General features: G+C 42.0%; 1 protein-coding gene across 7 annotated transcripts in view; it reads left to right on the top strand.

Moving 5' to 3' along the window:
- Positions 1-18,660, top strand: part of PDGFRA (platelet derived growth factor receptor alpha) — a 69,124-nt gene that overhangs the window by 30,576 nt on the left and 19,888 nt on the right. For all 7 annotated transcript variants that reach the window (XM_004038684.4, XM_031010500.3, XM_055385811.2 and 4 more), the window contains exons 3-14: positions 1,391-1,708; positions 3,964-4,224; positions 5,214-5,344; positions 7,583-7,754; positions 7,846-8,035; positions 10,906-11,021; positions 12,769-12,895; positions 13,915-14,108; positions 14,909-15,003; positions 15,219-15,351; positions 17,765-17,869; positions 18,256-18,366. In XM_004038684.4, coding sequence (XP_004038732.1) covers positions 1,391-1,708; positions 3,964-4,224; positions 5,214-5,344; positions 7,583-7,754; positions 7,846-8,035; positions 10,906-11,021; positions 12,769-12,895; positions 13,915-14,108; positions 14,909-15,003; positions 15,219-15,351; positions 17,765-17,869; positions 18,256-18,366 — 1,953 coding nt within the window. The remainder of the gene's footprint in view (positions 1-1,390; positions 1,709-3,963; positions 4,225-5,213; positions 5,345-7,582; positions 7,755-7,845; positions 8,036-10,905; positions 11,022-12,768; positions 12,896-13,914; positions 14,109-14,908; positions 15,004-15,218; positions 15,352-17,764; positions 17,870-18,255; positions 18,367-18,660) is intronic.

Genomic DNA, 18,660 nt, shown 5'->3' with positions numbered 1-18,660 from the left:
TAAGCTCCACTAAGTATACCCCATCTACAGAGTAATAGGTGATCCAGATGTACTTACAAATCCTATCTTAACAAGCTTTAGGAATTATAGTGGTCATATATTGAAGTTGGGTGGGAGTCTCACACCAGGTTCCAAGGGAGATTACAAATCATTAATTAATAATTAAGTCATAATATCTCTTCTATCAGTCTCGGGTTTCTTGTTTTCTAAGTTCTGTGCTCCATGGGTTTATTATCTGTACTCTGCTTACACAGTCCAAAAGAGTGAAAAGAAATAGAAAACTACAGGACGTTATCCAGAATGACCACAAACCTTCAGTTCTTTTGCTGCATTGCACTTACTCTATTGCAAAAGGAGTAAGTGCAATTTCAGTCTAAATAAGCAAGACTGAAATTTGAGCTTCAAAGATGAACTTAGAGTTTTCACTCTTGGGTTTTACTTACCAATTGTGAATTAAAATCCGTATCATCTGGCACCACTGCACTCCAGCCTGGGTGACAGAGCAAGACTCCACCTCATAAAAATAAATAAATAAATAAACAAATAAATCCACATCATCCTGCTTTGGCCCTGGAAGTCATGAGGGAGAGACGGCATGCCCGAGGGCTATAAGAAATGGAAGATGTGGAATTCTTGAGCACAGATGTGCTTTGTGTTTTGTTCAGTCTGTGTCCTTGCCTCCATTCTCATTCCATGTGGGTTTTTTTTTTTTTTTTTTTTTTGAGACAGGGTCTCTCGCTCTATTGCCCAGGTTGGAGTGCAGAGGCTCACTGCAACCTCAATCCCCTGGGCTCCAGTGATCCTCCCACCTGAGCCTCCGGAGTAGCTAGGACTACAGGTGTACACCAGCACACCTGGCTAATTTTTTTATTTTTTTATTTTTTGTGGAGACCAGGTCTCACTACGTTGCCCAGGCTGGTCTTGAACTCCTGAGCTCAAGCGATCCTCCCACTTCCACCTCACAAAGTGCTGGGATTATAGACATGAGCCTCTGTGCCCCAGCCTCATCTCATTTTAACTAAAGGAAACCTTTGCAGTGATTGTGAACCATAAAGAACCCATATGTGCTTGAGCCCTTGCCATCTTGGGATATTTTATGGTTACACATAAGAGTCTGAAATATGGAATTGGAATCAGAGATCCTCTGTCTATTTGAGTGTTTGGAGGGGTGAATCTAGTGGGGCTTGGTGGAGCTATTTGGAACATTTGCTGCTCTCAGCAGATGCAGTGGCTGTTATAATGGGGGAGCTTTCATGGGCATCCAGGCTAACGGATTTTTGTGTAGAAATGGTCATTGTTCATCTAAGCTGCTACTGTTGCTTCTCTCAGTTATCGGGATGAGACTGTCCTTTCTGACTGCATCCTATTCAGAGCGTGCTTCCTTTTGCAGGGCTGAGCCTAATCCTCTGCCAGCTTTCATTACCCTCTATCCTTCCAAATGAAAATGAAAAGGTTGTGCAGCTGAATTCATCCTTTTCTCTGAGATGCTTTGGGGAGAGTGAAGTGAGCTGGCAGTACCCCATGTCTGAAGAAGAGAACTCCGATGTGGAAATCAGAAATGAAGAAAACAACAGTGGCCTTTTTGTGACGGTCTTGGAAGTGAGCAGTGCCTCGGCGGCCCACACAGGGTTGTACACTTGCTATTACAACCACACTCAGACAGACGAGAATGAGCTTGAAGGCAGGCACATTTACATCTATGTGCCAGGTGAGTTGGCTGGGTCCCCAGGACCAAGCTTCTTCTCTTCCTGTCTCTCCTGTTAAATGTACTAAGGTTTTAAACGTGTATATAAATAATTAATATTTATTGCGGGAAGTTTGAAAAATGTAAGCGAACACACACAAAAATCATTTGTAATATTATCAAGAAATATTCATTGTTAGCATTTCAGAGCTGTATTAAGTTTGGAAAGTCATCTTTGTTATGACATGTCCTGTATTGATACTGTATAAACAATCTGAAATATACTCATCTCTATTCAGTTCATTCAAGTTGCACACATACTCACAGTGTGTCCAGCACTGGGCTAAGTGTTGAGTACACAAAAATTAATAGGTAAGCCCTGTCTTGGAGTTGCTGATAGTTCATTATAATATCTTCCAAATAAACACTCGATTTTTCAGATTCACTATCAACATACATTTATTCTTGGAGAGTTGGAAGGAATTTTCTTTTTCCTTTTAAAAAAGTTACATATATATGTATATATATATATATATATATATTTTTTTTTTTTTTTTGGTAACAGGGTCTCACTCTGTTGGCCAGGCTGGAATGCAGTGGCATGATCATCATAGCTTACTGCAATCTCAACTCCCTTGGTTCAAGCGATTCTCCCACTTCAGCCTCCCCAGTAGCTGGGATTACAGGCATGCACCACCACGCCCAGCTAATTTTTATATTAGTTGAGACAGGGGTTTCACCATATTGACCAGGCTGGTCTTGAACTCCTGACCTTAAGTGATCTGCCTGCTTCAGCCTCCCAAAATGCTGGGATTACAGGCGTGAGCCACTGTGCCCGAATTTTTATTTTTATTTTTGTAGAGATAGGGTTTCACTGTGTTGCCCAGGCTGGTCTCAAACTCCTGGGCTCAAGTGATCCACACCCACCTCAGCCTCCCAAAGTTCTGGGATTACAGGTACGAGCCACTGGGCCTGGCCTACTCCCGCATTTTGATTAAAAGGACAAAAGGGTCGAGCACAAGTGATGGCAATTTCAGTATGCAGTTGGGTAAATTAAAAAGGACTATGGCTAGAATCCTTGGTTTTAGAACAAAACATAAACTGTTTATGATTCTTGCCATCCTTGCTGTTTTGGCATAAGTGTGTCTTCCTACCTTTCTGCCTTTTCTTTTTCAGTTTTTAATGAGCTCCTCTTCCTACCCTCTATAACTACGAGTGTCCCCAGGGATCTAGACCCTCTTTACTTTTTCATGATACTCTTATTCATATGAACCTTCCTTCTTAACAATTAAAAAAAAAACAAAAACTTTGTTTTGAAAAGGGAAGGTATTTAGAATGTCACTCCAACTTCATTCACACTTAGATTCCTTCAGGAAAATCCTGTAGGTGTGGAGGGATTTTCCCCTGCTGTGAAGAGAATGGTAGGAACGTGAATGTGTTAAAGGCACACGAGTCCCTGAAGTTTTAATCCGTGTAAGATTGTCCAAAAATTCTTCTTGTTCCAGCACAGACGCCATCCAAGTAGCCCCTGCATCGTTGTCTGACTGAGATCTTTTTATTTGCAATCATGGAGACTTAGGGGCCCTTTCTGCAGCTGATGTTTGAGACTCTTAGAACTTCTTACCACCGTAGCTTAAGTAGCTGTTTTTCTTTTGGAAAGGAAATTCTCAGGCTCCTTCTCCTTCTTTAAATTTTATGTATTTCTCAAAGGATTACTTTTTAATAAACAGATTTCTATGCTATTTTTGAATCATACTGACTATAGGTGATAAGAGTTTTTAAAAGCATTTCATAATAAAACTAGAAATATTTTTTCCTGTTTTAAACAGAGTTGGACTCTATTATTTTATTGTTAATTTTTGTTTTTAGTTGTTTAAATTTTGATTTAGATTCCTGGTTAGTATTTATTTATTTATTTGTAGAGACAGGGTCTCTCTATGTTGCCCAGGCTGATCTCAAACTCCTGAACACAAGCAACCCTCCCACCTTGGCTTCCCAAAGTGCTGGGATTACAGGCATGAGCCACAACTCCTGTCCAGTATTGATATTTATCATCAGTATTATACATCAGGAGACAGGCAATTTGGTATTATTCATACTTAAAAATCACTTTGTAGCTGTCATGATAACTAATGCCAGTGGGGCAATTCTTCTGGATATATGTGTAAAGGTGAACTTCATACCTAATATCAATAATGCCAGTGGGATAGTTTTTCTGGATTTATGTGTAAAGGTGAAATTAATGTCTAATAGAGTCTTCATTCTTTTTTAAACCACAGACCCAGATGTAGCCTTTGTACCTCTAGGAATGACGGATTATTTAGTCATCGTGGAGGATGATGATTCTGCCATTATACCTTGTCGCACAACTGATCCCGAGACTGCTGTAACCTTACACAACAGTGAGGGGGTGGTACCTGCCTCCTACGACAGCAGACAGGGCTTTAATGGGACCTTCACTGTAGGGCCCTATATCTGTGAGGCCACCGTCAAAGGAAAGAAGTTCCAGACCATCCCATTTAACGTTTATGCTTTAAAAGGTACTTGTGTCATCTCCTTCCTTCTTTAAATAAGAGTAACAGGCAAAATCATCAGGTGCATATAGGATTTTTTTTTTTTTTTAAATCAACATCACTGGTGATCCTAAATTCTGATTTGGGGATTTAGGACCCCAGCTAATACAATGTCTGTGGCTATAATAATAAGCTTAAAATTACTAAAGGCCAAAGCTTGATTACCCATGCAAGATTTCATGTTTCATCAGTTGACTTCAAAATACTGTAAGGAATTCTTTTCTTACATAAGCCTCTTACTTTCATTCACATTCCTGACTATGGCGGCCCTAAAAACAAACATACACCCAGGGAGTTAGATGCCTAGATTAATTTTAGTAACTTAAGAAAAGTGATTTGAAGAAAGTAGTTTAGACTTCAACCCTTTGATGTCCACAGTTAGTACGCTTGGGGAAGTATAATACATGCTGAGGTCAACAGATATTTCCTGAACACTATATTACATGGAGGAATGGGTAGCAGCAAGAGTACACTGTTTTAAAATCAGAGCACAGCTAATTTTGTGCCAGGCACTGTGCTAGATTCTGGGAAAGTACTGAGAATAACTGAGGAGCAGAGTGGAAGAGAAGAAGAGAAGAAACAATTGGATAGAAACAAAGTGTCTAGAGCAGTGTGGATCAGCAAATGTTGGTTGATTAAATGAATAAATTTATTAGTCAAGGAGATTGTGGACGAGTATAACCATAACTAACCCACTGCTGAGGAATGCAGTGTTCTGTTTGATTGGAATTTATTTTTATTGTTATTATTTTGTAATTCTGTATTATAACTATATGCCTAATTGTTGTACACCATCTCACAATCAAGCCTTGTGAGATTTTCCAAATTTTATCTTGATCAAACTGGTTTGCAAATTATTTTTCAGGGTTTTCTTAAAAAAAAAAAAACACCCAAACTTTATAAGATCCTGGCTATCCTGTGGATTTTTAGGCCCTTGTATTTGTTCTTTTTTATAGCAACATCAGAGCTGGATCTAGAAATGGAAGCTCTTAAAACCGTGTATAAGTCAGGGGAAACGATTGTGGTCACCTGTGCTGTTTTTAACAATGAGGTGGTTGACCTTCAATGGACTTACCCTGGAGAAGTGGTAGGTACCCTCAAAACGTGCAGTGGCTTGGAGCAGAGCAGTAGGGCTCAGAAGACCTGCATTTGAGCTTGGTCTGTCACTGATGGGCACATCACTGAGTTTCTCTAGATCTTAGCTTCCCACCTCTGTGATGAACACATTTGATTAAATGGCCTTTAGGACTCCTTGATCAATGGGAGAGTTTGAAATGATAGTTCCTGGACCAGGCCCTTCAGAATACATAAAGAGTGTGCAGTAAGCCTTCTTTTTCAGAAGTCAGACATAAATAGGAAGGTTCTCTGGCTACAAGATATCAACCAAAAAATTAGAAGAGCAAAAAAACCACTGGATTTTACTATTGCGGAGACAGTGATTGATTCTCATCGTCTTGGCTTCTGTGCCCTGAGGTTTGATTCATCTGATAGTGTTGATTGCCCGCACCCCTTCCTCTTCTTCCTTGTTGGCACCCAGGACAATGTGTCTTCCTGTTCCACCTCCTATGTGCCTGACCTTTGCATGGCTCACCTTCAGTGAACAGTTATCATGTAATCATTCAGCAAAGGTTTAATGAAGTTTGCTCAATCCCAAGCACTGTACCAGAAGCTGGTTCAGTATTGCAGGAAGAAGGGAGGAGGGGAGATGGAAGTGGGGAAGGGGAGCCACCATGCTGCCTCTTGGTCACTGGAGATTTACACAGAGTCTCAGTCATTCTAATGCATTGTCACTAAGTGTGTAAGACAGCCATGTGTAAGAGGCTATGAATGCCCAAATGCAGGAATGACTAATATTCTTATGGAGAACAAAAACGAGATATATATATTTCTTCCCCTCCACTCCTGACTTGTAAATTTCTGTTCCCTGTTCTTTTAGGCATTTGACAGCTTTCTGTCCTTCTTTCCATTGATCTCCCTCCTTTTATCCGTTTCTCTCTCCCATGCATTTGCCGCTGCTTTTCATTTGTCCTGGGGCGTCTGACTGGAAGTTGGGCATTTTCACTATTGCCTCACAAACTTCACACAGTGAAGGGACATTTACAGTCCAACAAACGTACATCTTCCCTGAAATATGAAGTGATTTGGTTCTTCTGTTCATACTTGATTGACTTTAATCCTTAACACATAAACACTGCTTTTTATTTATAGGAGACAGAAATTTTTTTTTCCAAACCAAAGTACATGCTATTTGGCTTACAAATATGGAATCAAAGTATTGTTTCATACAGTATGTTTTCTCCGATTATAAAAGTAATGCAGGTTTATTGCAGAAACTTTGTAAAATATGGAGAGACAAAGGAAAGGCTACTTCCCAAAGCATCACTGTTTATATTTTAGGGAGATAAAGCTTTTATTTTTCATTTGTATTTCTTTCTTTTTTTTTTCTTTTTTCTTTTTTTTTTGTGTTGTGGAGATGAGGATCTCACTACATTGCCCAGGCTGGTCTCGAACTCCTGGGCTTAAGTGATCCTCCCACCTTGGCCTTTCAAAGTGTTGGGATTACACATGTGAGCCTCTGAGCTTGACTGAGATAAAGCTCTTAAGTATTTCTTATCCATAGATAAACATTGAATAGTAGGTGTTATTCTTTAAACGGTAATTTATTACATTCTTTATCCTTCAGCAGTATAGCACAAACACCTTATATGTGTCATTAACTGTCCTTTTAAAAAATGGGCTGGGTGTGGTGGCTCATGCCTGTACTCCCAGTACTTTGGGAGGCTGAGGCAGGAGAGTCACTTGAGGCCAGGAGTTTGAGATCAGCCTGGGCAATGTATCGAGACTCCGTCTCTACAAAAATTTTTAAAAATTAGCCAGGTGTGGTGGCATGAGCCTGTAGCCCCAGCTACTCAGGAGACTGAGGTGGGAGGATCACTTGAACCCAGGAGGTTGGGGCTGCAGTGAGCCATGATTGTGCCACTGCACTCCAGCCTGGGCAGCAGAGTGAGATTCTGTCTCTAAAAAAATTTAAAACAAAATAAAAAATCTCATGATTTTCTAAGCAGCTAGCTTTTATTCTTTAGGTTTTATCTTTTAGAGCAGTTTTAGGTTTACAGCAAAATCGAGAGGTACAGAGATTTCCCATGTGTTTCCTACACCCAGACATGCGTAGCCTCCCACCTTGTCAACATCCCTACCATCCATTTGTCATAAATGATGAACCTCCATTGACACATACATATCATCCAGAGTCCATAGTTTACCTTGGAGTTCACTCCTAGGAGCGAGCTTTTTAAAAGTCGGTTTTCTTCCCCTTTTGCTGTAGAAAGGCAAAGGCATCACAATGCTGGAAGAAATCAAAATCCCATCCATCAAATTGGTGTACACTTTGACGGTCCCCGAGGCCACGGTGAAAGACAGTGGAGATTACGAATGTGCTGCCCGCCAGGCTACCAGGGAGGTCAAAGAAATGAAGAAAGTCACTATTTCTGTCCATGGTACATTCCGCTTTCTAAAATGTCAGTTGTCCATGCTGCTCGGGATCCATATGTGGTAATCATTATTTAATGGAAACTCTTCCCTGTACAGAGAAAGGGTTCATTGAAATCAAACCCACCTTCAGCCAGTTGGAAGCTGTCAACCTGCATGAAGTCAAACATTTTGTTGTAGAGGTGCGGGCCTACCCACCTCCTAGGATATCCTGGCTGAAAAACAATCTGACTCTGATTGAAAATCTCACTGAGATCACCACTGATGTGGAAAAGATTCAGGAAATAAGGTAAAGAAACTCTCTGCCCAAGTATGCCTTTTTTTAGTGTGCATCAGAGGCAGACTGAGGTTTGTGTGTGTCTTACAACCCAGACCCAAAGTCGGTCTAGAAAATGTAACAATCTGAGTTAAGAGATGCTTGAAATCACATCCCTTTAATGATAACATTGCAATGTGGTCTTAGTATGCTGGTAAGTATTTAATGAGAAGATGAGAAGAAAGAACTAAAAGCTCTGGCCCCTGGGGAAAGACAGGTCACTGGATTCAGCTAGGGTGGAAGAAAGGAAGTAAAATTGGACTCACCAGGATTGAATAGATTGAATATATTCCCTGATGTTCATCATCCATATCGCAAGTAGACATGTATGGTGATTACACCCATGAGGCAGTTATCACATCACCTTACGTGAAAGTTAACGTCATAGGCTTAATCTGGAACCCATTTGCCCTAATCGAGGACTCCACAGGAAAGAAGAGTAGAGCCTGGCTAACTTTAATCAGGAGAGAGATGTGCAGTGAGTTGCTTGGATCCCTACCTTTTAATCAGAATGGTAGATTGCTCTCATCTCTTAACTGGTGGTGGAGTTTTGAATGAGTCACCTCTCAGCCACAGTTTCCTCATCTACAATGTAGGATAAACAATACCTTATGTCCTTCAAGGCAAGGAATTGGATGAGATGATATCATGAGGCCCTTTAAGGTTTTAAGCTGTGATTAGAACCCAAGAGTCAGAAGGTACATCTCACAGCACCCAGCTAACCAGCCCTATACTTTTGTCAGAAATCATCTCAGAAAGACAAAGTCAGTCCTGTATTTCAAGCCTTCAGGAGGAAGAACAGAGCCTTTCTCATCAGTTCCATTCACCTCAGGATTTGCTTTCTTCTTTGTGAACTAAATTCCACGTGTAATTGAGAAGCAATGTCTGAGAAAATGGAATTTTACAACCTCTATAGAATAGTAAAGGAAAAATGAAGTGGGATACTGAATCTGGAAGGGTTTCTGTTGACACAAAATGAAGGTGTACAACAAGGAGGGCAGCTTTCCATGAGGAACTTCCATGAGGCTGTGCAGCCAGAGAGGAATAGGGTAACAACCCTGGTACAGCTAACACCTCCAACACATGTGTGAGCACTGTCTGCAAGCCATAATCCATAGCAGTGGCAGGACAGGCTCACCAACTGAGTGGTTCTGGAAAGCTGCCTTTTCCTTTTAGTGATTCAAGGATGCTTCAACGTGGATTTTTTAGTTCCTGTTATGAGCCAGTGAATACAAAGATGAACATGGTAGATGGGGGATCTGGCTTCCTGGAGCTTAAAACTCCAGGATGGGGGATCTGGCTTTCCTGGAGCAAGAAAACCAGTGGTTTTCTTGGCCGAAGAAGTGTAGAGAACAAACAGCAGAGGATAATTTGGTCATCAGCATCCCAGTGTGCCCCAGGGGACTGTCTTAAGGAAATCCAGTCCTGGAGCACACCCAGTATGGTCCAGCCTGCTCTCTTCGTAGGTCTGAGTGCCCCAGTATTTGCAAAGTGTTTTGGAGCCTATGAAATGCTTTCACACATACAATCTCCTTTAATTAACTCTCACAATGACTCTGTGCTATGTGTACAATTATCACGTTTTACACACAAGGAAACTGAGGCGTGGAGCATTGTAATAATGCCTGAGATCTTCTCACTCCATGACCAGTGCTTTTCTTCTCCATTCCAGTTGCTTTTTCAACTGTGATGATTTATAAAGGACAATCAAATGGGCACATACTATATTTATGCACATACATACACACACACACACACACACACACAACCAGATGTCATTTATAATCCATGTAAAATATTTTTGGGGAAGTTTCTCTTTAATAAAGTTTGAAGAGGCATATTTTTTCTAACTTTTTTTTTTTTTTTTTTTGAGATGGAGTCTTGCTCTGTCACCCAGGCTGGAGTGCAGCGGTACGATCACGGCTCACTGCAACCTCCGCCTCCTGGGTTCAAGCGATTCTTCAGCTTCAGCCTCCTGAGTAGCTGGGATTACAGGCGTGTGCCACCATGCCTGGCTAATTTTTTTTTTTTTTGTATTTTTAGTAGAGATGGGGGTTTCACCATGTTTGTCAGGCTGGTCTCGAACTCCTGACCTCAAGTGATTCACCTACCTTGGCCTCCCAAAGTGCTGGGATTACAGGTGTGAGTCATCACACCCAGCCTATAACTTTTTTTTAATAGGTGATAGAATCCCGTGCTTGAAAAATAATCAAACAAAAAGAGAATGCATTGTAAGAAGCCTCACTGTACTCCTGTCCCCAACTGCCCAGTTCTCCCCTCCTCTCCACAGGGAAACATCTTTATTAGTTTCATTAGGTTCTTATGAAGCCTTCCAGAGTTTCTTTAAGCAAAATACAAGCAAGTAGGACTGTCATATCCTGGGGACCGCTACATATCAATACATAGAAAGTGTCCTCATTCTATCCTCCAGTTATATTCCATTTTTTGGCTGAACCACCTAAATGATGGCTATTTAGGGGAAGCAAGTATTTTTTAAAAAAGGTAAAAATCGAAGGTTTTTATTTTTTATTTTTTTAAAGAAAAGTTGGTAGGCTGTGTTTATTCATTCAGAAGTCAGGCCCTGGCTGAACTGATAGCTCTTGGAGATGGCCATTGCTCATCTCTGAATGTCTGGTTTTCTCTTGTAAGAATTGTGTGTATGACCCAGACTTTCAGTGTGTGCACTATATATTGAGAATTCCAGAAGAGATGATATGGACAAGAAAAAAAGATGACTTTACTTTTTACAGTAAAAATAAAACTTAAATTGAAGAGTACAATTGTTTAAACAATTGGAACTTACTTAGCTACTGCTTGCTGAAACAAAATCCTTTTTTTAAAAGGTATCGAAGCAAATTAAAGCTGATCCGTGCTAAGGAAGAAGACAGTGGCCATTATACTATTGTAGCTCAAAATGAAGATGCTGTGAAGAGCTATACTTTTGAACTGTTAACTCAAGGTATGTAAAGGGAGTATAAAGATAATGCTAGCTCTGTAGATGAGTGTCTTCCAAGGAAAGCCTGGCACTTTTCTCCCCGGTCATGGAAGAAAAGCAGCACTTAGGGGAGAAGCAGTGTCTGCATATGTCACATATCGGGAATACCTCTGCTGGACTCATGAATTCAGGTATTTCTGGGAGGTTCTGGGTTACTCTAGAGTAGGCGAGGAATCCCTAGGCTCCACTGGCTTTCTTTATTTTTGTAGAGATGGAGTCTTGCCATGTTGCCCAGGCTGGTCTCCTGGGTTCAAGCTATCTTCCACCTTGGCCTCTCAAAGTACTGGGATTACAGGTGTGAGCCGCTGCACCTGGCCTCCATCAGCTTGCTTAGCACCTGCTTCTCAATCTGAGAAGAGAGAAGCAGATGACCTTAGATTGTTCTGGAGAGTTTTGCTACAAGTTTTCCTTATAGACATTGTACAGTGGTCCTTACCAGAATGGAGTGCCCAAGTCTGTTTACATTCAGGCTCAGCACCTATCCAGAGTCCCAGCCATGTGCCAGGTGCTGTCTGAGGTGCGCTCATGTGATCCTCACAGTAAAACCTGTGATACAAGCAACACCGTGTATCTAATTTATTTGGCCACAGATTTAGAAAAGAATCTTTAAAACCTAATAACATACCACAGATGCATTTTGGTAAATGCTGCTTTAGATTATACTTTAGCTGAATCCATTAGTTGAATCCTAAGCTATAAAATAATTTTAAGAACCTCCTTGCCTTTCAAGCCAAATAACCAAGGGACTTTCTCTCTCTCTTTCCCTCCCTCCCTTCCTTCCTTCCTTCCTTCCTTCCTTCCTTCCTTCCTTCCTTCTTCTCTCCCTCCCTTGTTATCTCTTTTCCTTTCCTTTCTCTCCTTCCTTCCCTCTTCCCTCACTTTTTCCTTTCTCTACTTCCTTCCTTCCTTGCTTCCTTCTTCCCTCCCTCCTTTGTTTTCTCTTTTCCTTTCCTTTCTCTTTCTTTCCTTCCTTCCTCACTCACTCTCTCTTTTCTTTTCCTTTCTCTCCTTCCTTCCTTCCTCCCTCCCTCACTCTCTCTTTTCTTTGCCTTTCTCTCCTTCCTTCCTCCCTTTTCCTCCCTCCCTCCCTCCCTTGTTCTCCCTTTTCCTTCCTTCCCTCTTTCCTTTCTTCCTTCTTTCCCTCTTCCCTCACTCTCTTTTCCTTTCTCTCCTTCCTTCCTTCCTTCATTCTCCCCTCCCCTCCCCTTCCGTCCCCTCCCCTCCCCTCCCCCTCCCCTCCCCTCCCCTCCCCCTCCCCTCCCCTCCCCTCCCCTCCCCTCCCCTCCCCTCCCCCTCCCCCTCCCCCTCCCCTTCCCTCCCCCCTTCCCCTCCCCTTCCCTTCCCTTCCCATTTTTCTTCTCACCATGTTGCCCAGGCTTGCCTCAAACTCCTGGGCTCAAGTGTTTCTCTTCCACCTCAGCCTCCCAAGTAGCTGGGGCTACATGTGTGAGGCATCACAACCATGGACTTTTCACTTTCTTCACTCCAAGTTACAAACATCACAGGGATAAATCTCAAAACACCAAAACTGAAAATGCTGCTAACCATGTGGGTCTGTCTAAACTGGAGTGTTACTTGTACAACTGGTTTCAGCCCCTCCGGAGTGTTTTGAATGCCATGTAGATGAGTTGTGAACTCATATTCCACTTTGTAGTCTCACATGTTCTGGGACACGAACTATTCCATTCTGACTTCTTTCTGCCTCTTGCAGTTCCTTCATCCATTCTGGACTTGGTCGATGATCACCATGGCTCAACTGGGGGACAGACGGTGAGGTGCATAGCTGAAGGCACGCCGCTTCCTGATATTGAGTGGATGATATGCAAAGATATTAAGAAGTATGGAAAACAGATGTGTCTTCTTCTTTCGTGGTCAGAATCTTTCTCCCTTGACACAAATGATGTCAAATACATTTTACTTATTGACTATAAGATAGGGTTTTGGGTGTGATAGCTTCAAGGTGTGTATCTTTTGTCATGAATAGCTGTGAGAAGAAGGTCCAGGGCTCTCATTAGACCTTCAAAATGTCTCCAATCTAAAAACAAGAGTGAATTTTAAGAACCACTGTTCTAAGAAGATTTTTACTACCCTGGCTCACATATCTTATTTGGTGAACTTTGTTTGGTAGTCGGACTGCATGTAAACATAAATGTGACTGCTTAGTCCCTTATCTGCCCACCTGCTGTTTGGTGGGTTAATTCGCCATTCCCTCCTCCCTCCCCCCAGTCCTCAGCCTTCTTAAATGGGCACATGAGCAATGTGTTTACACTTCATCCATGGTAACTGGTTGTGTTCAGAAGCCTCAGTTGTTTCTTCCTCTAGACAGAGACTCCTCATCTTAATTTCTCCTAGGGCTGAGAACAGACTTGGATGTTGACTGGAGTTTCTAGTAGATTCCAGTGTGGAGCAGGAATCTAGGTCTTATAACTCAATCTGAGGATCATCGCAACCCTAGTGACACCTTAGGGGCTCTTCCCAGTGTGAGTGTTGAGAAGGGAGGGCTCCAGGCCTTTTTGAAGGGGTGAGAGATTGAGATCATTAAATATGGTTGAAGTTGAACTGTTCAGTTTGCTCATAGGTTCAAGATTGGGGAATCGTAGTCATATTTTATTAAACTTGTTTATCTCTGCCTGCTATGTAAACACTTAGCTTTCAGTTGTTCATGTGTGAGTTATTCCCTCTTCAGCACATGCAGACAAGTTTTAATGTTCATCTGCATGTAAAATAAATCAGTGTGTATTGCCCCAAAATGCAGACAAGGTCCCAACTCCTTGCCATCTTAGAGTGTTCCCGTGGCTCCACTCATTGCCATGACTCTCAGGAATTGGCCCTTTACTTAGGCCCTTTTTCTCTCTAGATGTAATAATGAAACTTCCTGGACGATTTTGGCCAACAATGTCTCAAACATCATCACGGAGATCCACCCCCGAGACAGGAGTACCGTGGAGGGCCGTGTGACTTTCGCCAAAGTGGAGGAGACCATCGCGGTGCGATGCCTGGCTAAGAATCTCCTTGGAGCTGAGAACCGAGAGCTGAAGCTGGTGGCTCCCAGTGAGTTCCTCAACAGTCAGGACAACTCATCAGCTGAGCCGCATCTCCCCCAGGCGGAACTTTGAATCCCAGATAGGGGTCATATAGAAATGAAGGTCCCAAGGCAGAAATTCAGTTATGAATGCTCTTAAAGGCATGTGGGACTTTGTTTTATTTTGTTTTGTTTTTTGAGACAGAGTTTTGCTCTGTGGCCCAGGCTGGAGTGCAGTGGCACAATATTGGCTCACTGCAACCTCTACCTGGGACTTTGTTTTAGATTCAGATCCAAAACTGCATTTTTGCAGAGGCCCCTTAACATTTTGCTTGTCTAATAATATAGCTACAGTCTCTACTTTGAATGTCTGTGTATGTGGATGGAGTGTGGGGAAGGATCTTCTGTCTCATTGCTCCTTAAAAGATAGATGAAGCCAAAAGCAATATAAGCAAAATGCAACTTACAAAATAAGCTTTATAATAAAGCATATGAAATAGAGGTGTCTGCCCATATAGTAGCTGTCAATTGCATTTATCCTATTCAAATTCTGTCCACAAGGTTACTGTTGGAAGAACTTTGGAGAAAATACTGAGTTCTCCTGATTGAATTTTGTCCCCTTCTTGTATAAGGAAAGAGTTGATGTAGTTTCCTGGGTGTAGATGGTTTGAGAGATGGTACCGCCTATCCCTAAAATGAACCAGGCAGCCCTCACACTTCCCCACCAGCAGTGAGAGATTCCTGGCTCAGACACAGCCACACTACTTTGCTGCCCCTGTGCATGTCTGCCAGGAAACTTTTCATTGTGCCTCTCTCTCTTGTCACGTAGCCCTGCGTTCTGAACTCACGGTGGCTGCTGCAGTCCTGGTGCTGTTGGTGATTGTGATCATCTCACTTATTGTCCTGGTTGTCATTTGGAAACAGGTAGATATTTTCTCGTAAAACTAAAGATCTTTGAAGCCAATGAGAACAAGAATAGCAACCTAGTTCAGTGCTTGGCACAGAGAAGGAGCTCAGCAATTACATGTGGAGTGAACGTTGTTGGACTCTACTGTGTCCAGTCACTGTGCTGCTTCAGTGAAGCTCTGGTGCACTGGGACTTTGGTAATTCACCAGTTACCTGTCCTGGTCATTTATAGAAACCGAGGTATGAAATTCGCTGGAGGGTCATTGAATCAATCAGCCCGGATGGACATGAATATATTTATGTGGACCCGATGCAGCTGCCTTATGACTCAAGATGGGAGTTTCCAAGAGATGGACTAGTGCTTGGTAAGTTCCATGGGGTGACCTCCCAAGACTCCCTTTTCCCTTGAACACAACTTTACAATTTATAGGCCTTGACAGAATAGATATCTGAGCTTGTGCTTAGTAAGAACTAGGCAATGGAAATTTGCTTTCAGAAATACATTTCTGTCTTGACAATAAGTTAATTGGATCATTGCAATGATTTTTTTAAATCTCTTTCCATAACAAATTATAGTTCAGGAAAATTTTACAAAGGGAGAAGAGAATATGAAGAGGGCTGGCAAAGATACCCACCAAAATTGCTTTTCTTTAGAAATGACACAAATTGAAAATGAATTTCTGTGACTAAAAATGAGCAGATGAGAAATGAATGAAGACAACCACAAAATGTATTTTGATTCAGTACATTCTGAAGATGCATTAGATACTCCTTTTTACATATTTGGAATATGGAATATAAAAATATAGGTACATTTTAAGGCAAAATATGTAAAAATAAGCAAGCCAACTTATCACAAGCATTTCAAGTATTTCAATCCTGGGCTGAGACCAAGTATATGAAGCTTTAGTCCAAGGGAGTATTTCTTTTTTAAATCACATTCCTAATGAATGAAAGCAAGACAAAGGCAAATGAAAGTAGAGGTAGAGGTTGTGTTATGATGAATGATCTAACAGTATATATGTTGAAGAATGCCAAATGCAGGTTTTAATTATCCACCGGTCTCATTGCAAAATACAGAAGAGTTTAAGTCTTCTTAGAGAGTTAGGTAAACTGAAATCAAGCAAGCCACCAGAGTGAAATCACCTTTGCAAAAATTGTAACTGAGGAAATTATGACAGTGAATGAGATATGACCTAACCAACTCCATTTTGCTTTAGCCTCCAAGTTGTCCTTGTTCCTTCCTGGGCATAGGCCGAACTAACTTTGAGAGGAACTTAGTTTATAGTTTGACTTTGAAAAAAAGACAATAATAGCCCTTTGCCAAAACAAACCCTCTTTTTGCCTGGGAACTAGACTGCCTTTGCGGGACTAACGAATTAGCTACAAGATTAGAAAGTATGGTTTAGGGGTCACTGTTGTAAAACCTGAGGTCAGTGCTTGAGATATTTTGGAGACCCTGTATTTCGATGCACCAGCTGACACCACCCAGGTCAATAAACTGGCTCATCTGATCTTGTGGCCCCTACCTAGGAACTGACTCAGTGCAAGAGGACAGCATCAGCTCCCTATGATTTCATCTTTGACCCAACGAATCAGCACTCCCCATTTCACCCCCTACCCACCAAATCATCCTTAAAAACCCCATTCCCCCAGTTTCAGAGACACTGATTTGAGTAATAGCAGAATAGTAGAAATTCCCCCAGTTTCAGAGACACTGATTCGAGTAATAGTAGTAATAGTAGAATAGGTCTCCCGTACAGCTGGCTCTGTGTGAATTAAACCCTTTTTCTATTGCAATTCCCCTGTCTTGATAAATCGGCTCTGTCTAGGCCGCGGGCAAGGAGAATCCACGGGGCGGTTATAAGAGCTGCCCCCAATTTCAAATATTTATATCTAAGCTTTCTTTATTTTCCTGCCTGTTTCCCAAAAAGGGATGAGGAGCTTAGGGAGCTAAAAAGTAGTAAAATATGGGGAAAAGGGCATAATTCCCATTATACCAAGAGGCATTGCTGGTGAAGCAATACCTTTCCAGGTACGATTTTCAGTAACACAGACGTGCAGTAAGAGGCAGTGTTGGCTGTTAGTGTCTTTTGTGAGCCAAGTCTTTTCCTGGCTTGGCTATCCGTGGTGAGACTGACACCCTGGGAAATGTTTCTCTCAGGGTGAGCTCTTTCAGGGTGGGACAACAGCTTCAGTGTCTTTACGTATGTCTCCTCCCAACATGAAGCTAATTGCTGTGCTCTCGGGCATGTTTAGCTCTTGGTAGAGTGGCTTTCCTAACAAATAGGGAGCAGTGAGCCCAGCCTGAAGTTTTTATTTAGTCACTCCTTGGAATCAGTGATATTTTGAATACTGAAGTATTTCCAGTGGCTAGTAATTTACTAAGACAAAAGATGCCCCTGTTTGCATATGGAAAACAGAAGGGGAGAGAACCAGGGGGTGTGGGTGAGAGCCCCCGAAGGCAGAGGATCCCAGGGGCTGGCCCAGCATGGAGCTGGTAGACAGCGCGCTCACACCAGGGAGGGCTGCACCCTCCTTTCTCACGTCTGTGTTTTCTTTCCCTTGCAACTGTTATTCGACAAAAGCAATTATGCTAATTTCCTTCCCTGTGGGCTCAATTCCGTTTTTGACACGATGACTTGGAGGAGTCATTATGATTACTCCAAACAGGAAAGACACCCGCCCAGCTGTCCACCCGCAGAGAGCTGGCTATGGTGCAGAAAGCTGAGGAGGCGTCTGGAGTTTTTCGGGGTTAATGATTCTGCCTGCCCACAGGTCGGGTCTTGGGGTCTGGAGCGTTTGGGAAGGTGGTTGAAGGAACAGCCTATGGATTAAGCCGGTCCCAACCTGTCATGAAAGTTGCAGTGAAGATGCTAAAACGTAAGTGCTCCTTCCGGGGGATTTTTTGAGCATGGGGATATTAAGGGAATTTCTCAAAATCATACAGCTAGTAAATAAGACATTTAGGACTAGGTCCTGATTATTTTGACTCCAGGTTTTATGTGTATTTAGATTAGGTTTATTTAGATTGCTCTTGCTGCCTGTATGTTGGAAAATTAAGAGCTTGTTATTTCCAGTGACTTCTTTTTACTAGAAAGACCAGGAATTAGTTATTAGCACTGAGGCCAAGTAGCTATCTGCTTCTTTTAGACTTCTGGTAAATAGAATGATATCCAATCATAGGATTAGTCATATTCTTGGTTTTTTTCTGAGAACAGGAAGTTGGTAGCTCAGCTGGACTGATATGTGATTTATTCTTTCAACAGCCACGGCCAGATCCAGTGAAAAACAAGCTCTCATGTCTGAACTGAAGATAATGACTCACCTGGGGCCACATTTGAACATTGTAAACTTGCTGGGAGCCTGCACCAAGTCAGGTGGGCTCACTGACCTGGAGTGAGGATTTTCACTGGACACATGTGGTTGTGAAAACTGTTCAATCAGGCTTAAATCCTCCACTCTCCATCCCCACACATGGCAGGGAATAGAAGTCCCTTGAATGGAGCTGACTGGTCCCTTGAACTGATGGAAGCTCATGGTTTTTTGAGCAAAATCTGTTGCCAGTCCAGTCATAGCCATTCATGGCTCTTTATTAAAAAAAAAACAACAAAAAAAAGCTTTTTTGGTATCTTATTTTTTTCTGCGCCATATGGTCTGCAGGACAATTCATG

This window comes from Gorilla gorilla, chromosome 3, assembly GCF_029281585.2.
Source record: "Gorilla gorilla gorilla isolate KB3781 chromosome 3, NHGRI_mGorGor1-v2.1_pri, whole genome shotgun sequence".
NCBI lineage: Eukaryota > Metazoa > Chordata > Mammalia > Primates > Hominidae > Gorilla > Gorilla gorilla.
The sequence above is the reverse complement of the archived record's forward strand: the minus strand, read 5'-3'. Positions and strand labels throughout refer to the sequence as shown.